This window comes from Lineus longissimus, chromosome 12 (genome assembly GCF_910592395.1).
Source record: "Lineus longissimus chromosome 12, tnLinLong1.2, whole genome shotgun sequence".
In the NCBI taxonomy this organism is placed as follows: domain Eukaryota; kingdom Metazoa; phylum Nemertea; class Pilidiophora; order Heteronemertea; family Lineidae; genus Lineus; species Lineus longissimus.
The window spans coordinates 14,551,215-14,561,722 of NC_088319.1; the positions used below are offsets into that span (position 1 = coordinate 14,551,215).

The window sequence follows — 10,508 nt, forward strand, 5'->3', positions numbered from 1 at the left end:
GAGATAAAGACATTTAACAACATCACAGGGGTTGCGCATAATTTGTCGCCTCCCACACAAACTTTGAAGATTGACGGGAGTTTTCGATCTACTCGTAAAAGAAAAACCTTTCTCGTAAAAAACTTCGATATTGACACAAAAAAAAATATTCCAAAATGAAATGATTTGGCTACCTGCCTTGATTTTCGATCGATAGCTTCCGAACTGACCAAAATTAATGCGAAATACCCGATATCGGGCCAGGAAGTGGTTGACAAGAGTTTTCCATGACCACATCTATTCATTAGTGTGGTACCGGAGTACAATCGATAAGTCAGAAAAAGATCGATCAACGGAATCAATTTCGTAATACCTGGTCTCCATCGGGAGGTTCCGTCTTTGTGTCAATCAAGCGCAATAGCCATGAAATTAAAAGCTAACAGAAATAACTTTTGAAAAATTGCCTACTAAAAACTTGGTACATTTTCACGAGCGCAAGGAAACAACTTAAAGGGAGGCTATAGGCAGGTTGGGTCACTTTATACGTTTTACAAGCGTGGAATAAGAGGCAATCAAGCTAGGACAAATGCACTAGGTATTACCTACCCCTGGCGAAAAACGTGCTTCCTAAGGCCCTTTCTATCCCGGCCTGTTCCTTGGCAATCATAACTTGGTGGTAGGCTACCAACGTCCTCCACAGGTGCCCGGACCGTGAATATTGGACCGACCCCGCCACCCACTCTATAACCTGGTCAATGATAGCAGTATAGAACAGTATCTCGGCCGTAATAGTTGTGTTGTTAGGGTCCAGGCTGTACCGGTGCGCATTGATGTAGTTATGAAGTGTTTTGCTTGTTCTGAAATGTTCTGGGGAGTTGGCGAGTACAGGCCACATAGAAATGGCCTCAATAGCAGCATCAGTATTTTCGTACAAAGTTGAATTGAGTTTGTTCCCGACTGCCGCGTCGCCATTTGAGCTTGTAAAGAGCGCCGTTGTTCCTCGTTCGATCTGCAAATGGTGCACAAGGCTACCAGTCTCAACACTAACAATAATATTATCCCTCATCTCAAGATGGTCCCGCACAAGGCCAGAGATCGCATATAAAGCTACACTGTTCTGAATAATCAGGATAATAACTGGTAACAGAGATATTGTAAGAACACGGATGAGTTGGTTCCTACGTCCTTCTTTAGTCCTTGGGTTCGAATAACAGCTGGAGTCTGACGAGCCGTCCAGTACGGACAGTCGCCTGTTATGATTACGGCGTTCCGTCTCCGTTGAATCGCAGGAATTGTCAGTGCGAAATTGCAGAAAACTTTTCTTAGGCTTGGTGTTTGTAATATCTTGTTTTTCAAATATAGATTTGGTGTTAAGAACGTTGCTGTTCCTTGAGGCTTCCTCCGCCTCCAACATGGTTAGGTGGTCACGGATCGCCGCAGGATGCTCCTTGTTCGTGTCGGTCATTTGGCTGTTCTCGACAAATACTTTGTTGTTTTTCATACTTTCTTTTCTCGTTTTTTGCGTTGATGATAACAATGATGTTCCTTGAAGTCGGAACTGCTTCGTAGCGTTAGATCTTTGATTTCCTGGGATAACAAAAAGAAGGGTTTCATTATTATAAGACCCAGAACGAAACAATGTAAAAAGTAGTCCTGGTATTTTTTTTATAGCTGAACAATGTTTCCAAAATGCGATATTTTTTGCATTTTTTTCTCATGACAACTACATGAAAAAGGGATAGGATTTTGTCTGGTGAAACCCACTGTCAAAAAGGTACAGCCATTCATCCGCAGTGAGCCATTTCAAAAAAGATAAGTCATATCTGAAAGAAGCCTAAATAAATTACCAATAATATCAACTCCAAGTAAAGCAGTTTTTTTAACAATGCCTACTTTGCACACTTATGCATAGGTGTGCAAATAACCTGGAGCAAGCAGAAATGCTGATAAGCACCCTCACATGGAAAGCAATGTTTCTCAAAAGGGCTGTCACCTGTCGTGGATTTGTTGGTTCTCATGAAACTGATTGTGCCGTATTACCAGGTGGTCCGATGGTTACTTCAACTTTTTACCAAGAATCGATAAGCCGCTCGTACGATCACCATAATCTGTCATACTAAAAGCCTGTACACACTAATAACGCTGCCGTCAGTGGTGATAAAAGCATTTGAGAATAAATCGACGCCAAGTCATGTTAAATACATGTTTACCGATTGAGCGAAAACTGCAGAATCTGCGGAAACAGCCTTAAAATGAGAATATTGATATCAAAGATATAACAAATATTTGTAGTATGGGCCACGTTTAGTCTTCTCCCCCACCACGGCCGATTTGGAAATGGTCCGAGAAAAAAATGCAGGCCATTTTTTCATGCATGTTTTTTTTGAAAGTTTAAAGGCCTACGCCGTTCGATAGAAGTTTGAAATTTGAATTTGAAAATTTCTAATACCAAATACCAAGTTCAAGCAAATTCGTAGTCATGATAACTGCACTGCGGTCTTGTGTACTACTGCACTCTGTTTCCTGGAATAACAGTATAAATTATGAACGGCGTATCCCTTTAATGGACACAACCATCTCCTGAATGTTCAAAACAAAAGAGATGACACAACTGTTTACGTTAATGAGAAACAAGTTATACTTATTTATCAGAACTCACCGAGAATTACTTCTTTATATTGTAATCCGGGTTACTTTGATTATCCCAATGCTATCTATCCTGTCACTCGACTCGTACACAATCAGTTTGAGTCGTGATGCAAGCGATCACCGCGAAAACATATTGACATCGTAACGCCACCAAGTCAAATGCCACATTATAGTAACTGTTAATAAGTCAAGACTTGCGTTACAGGTTTGCGTCGCCCTGATTTCAACATACGGTAATGAGCTATGTATGTAACCCTAAACCGCTAGCGGGGGATTTCTGATCGTTGACGTCTGAAGGACTACTATGCTTAGCCAACGCGATGTTCCTAAAACTGAACTGCGGTAGTCGAATGACATCCCGTAGCCGCAATCAGTCCTTCACGTCGGTCGTTGAACCCTTGCGATTATTTCTACAGGAAGCAACTGTCTTTGTTTGTCCTTTCGAACAGACTTCGGTGGCGTCCCTTCCATCTTACAACTTATCATGATACTGCAACAAAGTGAGACACTGGTATTTTCAACCATGTTAAATACCGTACATCTGATATTTTAATAAGCGCCTCGAAAAGTAGCGATGACGCGGATAGTCGCTCATTTGCGGGGTGAATCGCAGGTATCTGTGACAATGATAGGTGATCGCAGCGACCTGCAATCACTATCAAATTATCAAACCCTTGGATAGACACTTCAACTACCAGTCTCCTCCACTTACTCAATACAGAGACTGGTACTGGACGTCATTTCACTCGTCATGAACTCGATTTGGGGGCGTAAGCTTCCGGTAACCGGTCGCGTGTTTTTCTGTAGGATGGGTAACCTCGATCCAAGTGAATAATCTGCAATACCAGAGCGCTCGGTATGACAGTGCATCCACTGTATGCACTGAAAATGTATGGCTCGCCTCAGGTAAATCAACGAGGCTTCTTCGACCCTCCGCTGCGCGGCGGATAGGTCGAGGTAACCTGGACTAACCCTTGGATTGCCGGTTTTATCGGCAGGCGAGAAATCGTCTTGTTGCACATAGCAGTGATATAATCGCAGGTCGCAGAGACAAAAGTCGCTCATTTGTGGGGCATGCACTTTACTGGCAACAGCTTTAAAACCACGTTAATGATCTTCCATATGTTTATCTTTTTTGTTTCTAAAAAGCAATTGATTATTTCCTCATCGTCGTCATTGTCCCACATGTCGGTTTCAAACATGCGCCAAAAAGTGCCTTAGGCACGCTGGATCAATTTTGGACCAATTTGTACGGTGCAATCATGTTGACACTGTTCGTGTTTATTTATGTTACATTGGTTATTTGGGATGAAGCGGTGTACGTTCGGGCGCACCGGTAGTTTCTGCCTCCAGAAACTGGGACAAGTTGAGATCATCCTCGGTCAAAGACATCTAAAAGCATAATATTTGTTATTGATGTTCTATTTTCACGATAAATAATACATGAATAGGCGTATTACAATAAAATGGTGTAATAAACTGCTCTTGAGAATAAAAGGATGGACGAGCTCGGGTGAAACCCCGATAGAGAAAAAAGGTGCACGTGTTGACTGAAACACGGACAAAGAAATTTGTTTACCTCTTGGGCAGAATTATTTATTCCAGAAAGTTATTTTCAAAAGATATTGTACTGGAGTTTCATTGTAGGCCTATACTGAGTGAAAAACGAAAATACGGTCTTCATTGACGATTTATCGATTCGTTTCTTTTGCCTATCAAATTGCTCATTCACATATGCCGAGTGTTAATTATTCGCACGTCAATCAATATGAGAAATTGCCATAGAGCATGCCATAGTAGTCTTTTTATAAAGGATTTTACATGAATTGTGCACTGGCACGTTTTTTTCCAACTAAAATATTGACATCTTTTGATCCCCTTTTCAGTCAGTTTGCCTCGCCCAAACAACATATGGTAATTGTTGTTCTATAACGGTCAGCTACATCCGAATATCTCATGGTCAGATGTGAGGTAAACAGACTTTTAGAAAGTATTTAGCATCCTGATCATTGAAATGGTTTCCTTTTCTTCTCGGATTTCAGGTCTTGTATTAAATTTCCCGGTTGAGTTTAGCGGTAAAAATGTAATGAGTTTTACAATTTCTTCTTCGAGGGGTGATTTCATAAGTGACTAGTCTCGGCCTTCGCGATGCAACTCCTTCTTAGTCAGGAATGTGACCAGATCACATTTACTAAAAGATAGTGTTGTTGCACATCACTATATTATCCTTATAGGGTTGGCCTAACCAATGCTCTTTCACGACCTCTTTGGCCTACCCAAAGGATAATCACCACCATTTTTGGTCATGGTAAATGTGATCTTGTCACATTCCTGAGGCGAAGATAATGGCCAAATGCCGCCTTGCCGCCCCCCCCCCCCCGCTAGTAACGCCCATGATATATCTCCTGAAATACACCTTGCTTCGATCACTTATCATAATCTCGATTCTCAAATAGCGCTTCTGAGAGTTCCCTTCCTCTGCGACTCGCTAAACACCATCTGCTGGCTTACTGAACAAATATGGCATCTGGAGTATTGGGTGTCACTCGAATTATTTAAATATGTAAGGCTGGCGTCCTCATTCCGTTTAACTCCAGTCAGACTGCTCCCATCATGGACGTCCGCATTGTGGTTTGTCTTGCTTTCTTAGCTGCTGCAGCGAATTGCAAAGAACAACGAGGTGAGTTTTAACATTATTTTATATTTTCATCTTTTATTATATATACATATATTTCTTTATTTCCTCCTTGCTAGAAGATTGCAAAACAACAGGGTATATTTACAACAACAACAGCAAAAGCGCCCGTTTTGTTCAGGTGAGAAGAATAGCTTATATCGGACACCATTGAGTCAAGTGACGAGTCAGGAAACCCGGAACGACAACAACTGGGTCCCAACCGTTGTGTCAATCAACAAACGCGCATGCAGCTGAGCGAACTCAGGGGAGAAGAAGACTAGAAGAAAAAGAAAATATTTCGTATTGTTCGTATGATTTTTTTGAAGTTGAAGTCGTCTCCGGGAGTTCTCTTCACCATTTTATCCTGGTGTTGAATCGTTTTAGGCACATGCGTCCCTCGTCCCTAGCAAGGGAGGGAGTTTTTCTGAAGTTCCCTTCCAGAATGTTAGCATTCTTAAAAATGCACATTAATCGCCTTTGCCTCCACAGGTCCACCATGGATATCATTCGAAAGTGGTTGCGATAACCCGGATTTTACTAAGATCTCACAATCGCTAAATCGAGATGCCAAAGAGGACTGGGTGAAGCATAAGAAGCAAGGAGTGAACTGTGCAACGATTTTCAAGTGTGATGGATCAAAAGCAGATGGTAAAGTTTGCTTGAGCAGAGGTAAGCTAGTACTGTTTATTTGGGAGTTTAAAGGCCTATGCCGTTCCTGCTCATCCCATTTTCTCGTGGTACAAGTAAATAGTGAAATATGTCAGCGTGATGAAAATTGACCGGTTGAGTATATATTTATCGGTGTGACACAACATGAAAAATATATTTAAAAAGTATTTACATGAGTGAAAAATATCCACTATTCTATTCCACAAATTTTGAACGAATGGCGTGGGCCTTTACCGTCCCGCAATCAGTCACACCAGAGACCATAAATACATGTATATCGTTGCCACTAACGCTATTAAACTATTGTTTTCATGGGCGCAGAATGTAGTTAGAAGTCACCAAAAACGTAATTTTGATCATGCTTTTGGCCGAAAGATTTCATAAAGTGCCATTTTGATGATTTAAACCTTTTGCCCATAAATGTCTACATGCCTACTGGTACGATACTGCACGTTCTATAAATGTATGCCATTTGGATGCGAAAATTGAGCGCAGTCGTCGAGGGGGAAGGGGCAGGGGCGAATGCCGCTGCAAGCGTCACTGAAGAACATGTTTTTCATGCCGACAGTCGAAAACGACAAAAGAAGTATTCTGCCACCCTACCTGAAGATCCCCCGCGACAAAAAGCTAGCAACGGCCCTGTTTTACTGAAGTTATGTTACATACTGCCATATGCCAAGAGATTCAATGGTGCATGACCCGCTGCCCGCACGCGCGCGCTCCCGCTTGCTCCCGCGCCCATTTTATGGAAACTGCGCAATTCAAATGCCTTATCAAATGCGTCAAAACCCGCGCTGGTGTACGGCGTTACATAACGCGCGAGAAATGCGCTCAGCGTGTATTTTTCTGGAAGGAGAAGTAGGTTATTTTATAAGAGGAATCCTTTTACATTTAATAATCCACTGAAAGTACATTTACATACGGGCATATCTGCTGTGTAGGTAGAGTATTACTATTATCATCACACAAAAGGGGGGAAAACACGACCGGCGACAATCTCTACCTCTTTTGTCAATTTTTCGAAACTTCTTGAATTTCATTGTTCAAGTTTGATCCCGAAAGTATAGAATTACTGGTAAAGAAATTAAAAGGGGACTTGACGGGGGGGGGGGGGGGGGAACGGGTCTTCATGAAAGGACCTCGATCATCCAGCCTTGAAGTAAACATCTGCATGAAATCGTGACGCTGGGCGGAGCTTGCTGCGGCCCTACGTTGTGCTCATGCGCACAGTGGTCTAATGTTTCAAATCGTTCTGGCCAAAGGTTCTTCGTTGGACTCGAGAATGTGACCAGATCACATTTACCAAAATATAGTGGTGTTGCACAACATAGATTATCCTTTGGGTAGGCCTAACCAAACATATCATTATACATGTAACTCGTTCACGGTGTCAAATAAAGCCAGCTGCTGAGGGCTGCTGTGTAGCATTACTATGTCGGATCACACTAATACAGTTTAGTGACAAGAGGTCAGCCAAGTACCATGGCCAGATCTATCCGAAAAACTCTTTACTAATTTTTATGACGTATCATGATCTTGCAGCACATTTCCTTCCAACTCAGTTTTAAATATCCGAGCACATCTGCAGACCAGTTTTTGCATTATACTTCTGATTGTGACAGGACTTTTGAGATACCCCAGCATGGTAGATACCATCTGGTATACAGTTGTGTGCATGATGGCTGGGATAAAGTAAATTACTCCCAATTTTCCCATTGGAAATTAATACTTGCCTGTTGTTTAATGAGCTTAGGTTGATTACAGAAGAGACCAACATGATTACGACTGGAAAACAGAATCTTTTATTCCCCAGACTCCCTGTCCTGGGACCTCAGATCCCTTGCACACCGGCTGTTTGATAACAGAGGTGGCCAATAGCATTTCCTTCTCCCTTTTAGGTGATAGTAGGCCTGAGCCTGTCACTACGGAGGCTCCGCAAGAGGAAGCGCAACTTGATTGGAACCCCAGTTTCAATAATGGCAATGGCCAAGGTGGATTGAATGGAAGACCATGGCGGCGGTAAATGAGAAGAGAATCAAGGACGCCAAAGACCAGCATCTTCGATAGAATCCATAGCAGGGAATACCCCTATTCATCCGTTTATGCTGTAAGAAGTGTTATAATCAAATGATACATAAACACCTGAAAGCATTACTGTTAGTAATTTTTCTAATTGATAGCGTTCTTTAACTGAATGCAGTTTTTCTGAAATTGTTAAAGTTGAGGGCCGATTCCGCCACACAACATTGATTTGCCCCTTAGTTTGCTAGATTTGCATTCAAAATTCGCGCCGCAGTGGCAAAACGCTGTGGTATGAGCCACTGCAGTGGAATCGGGGTTTTCTTGATATTGATATTGATCGCCCTAGGACATTTTACAATGCTCAGATGGCAAAATATGCTTGAGAATTATAGATTCGCTGCCGGGCACTGTATCATTGAGGAAACCACGATGTAGGGGGAATTCGCCCTTTCACTTGAAGCAATCTGATATGCCCTCATTGATCCCATTCTTACAGACGAATATTATACCCGCGTGTGGGTGGTGGTGTTTTGGCCACAAGGGGGACTAATTCCACTGGCAGACTATTTTATTTTTCGTTACCCGCTGAAGAATTTTGTCGTATCGCTACATTTCCTCGAAATGAACTGGTGATTTCTGTATGCCGTATCAGCCGAGAAGAAAAATTGTTAACTGGTAGTTGCGCATGCTGATCATTGCTGTGCCACAAGTGCATCATGGGGACGGCGCCACTGTATTTACGGGAACTTTTGCAGGTTAAGCAACCCGACCGCACTTTAAGATCTTCAGATGGTGTAGTCGACAACGTCCGACCAAATCTCTTTTCTCTGGGCCGCATTAAGGAGTAAGGCCGGAAAGCTCAGGACTCCGAATAAAAGAATTCTGAGTAAGAGTACAAAATATTATTAGACTTGACAGAACTCGTGCCGACTTACCGGCGGTGAACATAAAACCTAAAGTCTACCGTCGTTGTGGATAATACGCACAACGACGGTAGGATATGCAAGGGCTGCATTTGAAAACATTGACAGGAAGAAGGTGTAAAAACTGATGGTCGAAGGCCGAACACATGCAGTCTTTGTGTGTACTAACTTCATTTTTCGTTTCAGATGAGAGAAAAGCAGCCAAGATGCATGGATACGCGGATGATAATGGACGCCTTGATGACAAAATTAAAAAGATATACGGAATGTGGAGATAATTAATTCAAGGATATACTACATTTTTCTGTTCAGCTAGGAAAGAGATGAATAATAAATGACACGTAATGATGATTTGTTTCTTCTCATTAACCCATTTATCAAAGTGACTCTGTGGTCATAGCCAATGTTTGAAATAAATACCTTTCCAGCGCATGGTCGTTGCTTCGAACTTTGTTCGGAACTTATCTTTTTTTCGAGTCGAGAGCACGTGAGTAAAGTTTGCTCATTAACGGCTCTTTAGAAATACCTAGGCGAGTAATGCTGCAGGAGGAAACCAGGTAAACCTACGGTGTGACGAGCCGCCGTCTCGGACCGGGAATCGAACACGGGCACTCGGAGGTGACTCGGCCGAAAGGCGCCGGTGTTTACAGCCACTAAGACAGCCCAAATTCGTCTTGTAATGGAGAAGGCAACTCTCTGACGGCGTAGGTTTCACCCGGGCGCCCGGTTTCCTCCTTTAATTGGTCGAATACAAGAACGTCTTTTAAAGAGCAATTCCATTCAAAGTCATGCGTTCCTCAAGTGGAAACGATGGACGCTGGTTATCAACAAATCCAACTTGCGCTCCCTCTTCAAATGGACACCAAAGGGGTAAACGTTGTGTAACATGGTATTTGTAGCAATACACAGTTCTTCGAGCGTTCCTTATTCAAAATGGTGAACGTTGGTTACTACAGCAATTCCTAATGGCTAAACTTGATCACTTTCAATCCTCCAGCTCGTCATTTGCTCGGAGACTCTAGTTTGCCCCCGCACTGGACTGATCCATAATCATAGAGCATCCACAAAGCTGCTGTTGCCACCATGCGGCAGGGCAATTAAAAAGCTTACCCGAGGCAAGAGTCGAACAAACACCAGCTCCAGTCCAATAGTCCAGGTATTAACCTCGACCCTATCCGCCGAGCAGCGGAGGGTCGAAAAAGCCTCGTTGATTTACCCGTGGCGAGCCATACAATTTCAGGGCATACAGTGGATGCACTGTCATACCGTGCGCTCTGGTATTATTATTCACTCAGATCGAGGTTTATACCCATCCTACAGAAAAACACGTGACCGGTCACCGGAAGCTTACGCCCCCAAATCGAGTTCATGACGAGTGAATTGCCGACAAGTACCAGTCTCTGTAATGAGTGAATGGAGGAGACTGGTGAAAGAGTCGACAGCTCCGTTCAATCTAGCCTGATACCATTAGACCCCGCGTGGTGGCGCTGAGGCGGCCACTTAGAGAGTGCTTGAGTCGCTATCACCAGAGTCTACGGCATGTAAGTGACATTCAAATTTTGAGAAAGATGACCGGGTCTGGATCCACA

The 10,508-nt window shown here is 42.9% G+C and overlaps 1 protein-coding gene across 2 annotated transcripts; it reads left to right on the forward strand.

Moving 5' to 3' along the window:
- Positions 1-5,201: 5,201 nt before the first annotated feature.
- LOC135496935 (uncharacterized) lies at positions 5,202-9,270 on the forward strand. Of its 2 annotated transcripts, none has more exons than XM_064786534.1 (3): positions 5,202-5,308; positions 5,795-5,974; positions 9,106-9,270. In XM_064786534.1, the coding sequence occupies exons 1-3, from the start codon at positions 5,242-5,244 to the stop codon at positions 9,195-9,197; spliced, it is 339 nt and encodes a 112-aa protein (XP_064642604.1). In that variant the 5' UTR covers positions 5,202-5,241; the 3' UTR covers positions 9,198-9,270. The 2 variants fall into 2 exon arrangements, with proteins under 2 accessions (XP_064642604.1, XP_064642603.1); XM_064786533.1 differs by lacking the exon at positions 9,106-9,270 and adding an exon at positions 7,873-8,128.
- Positions 9,271-10,508: the final 1,238 nt, after the last annotated feature.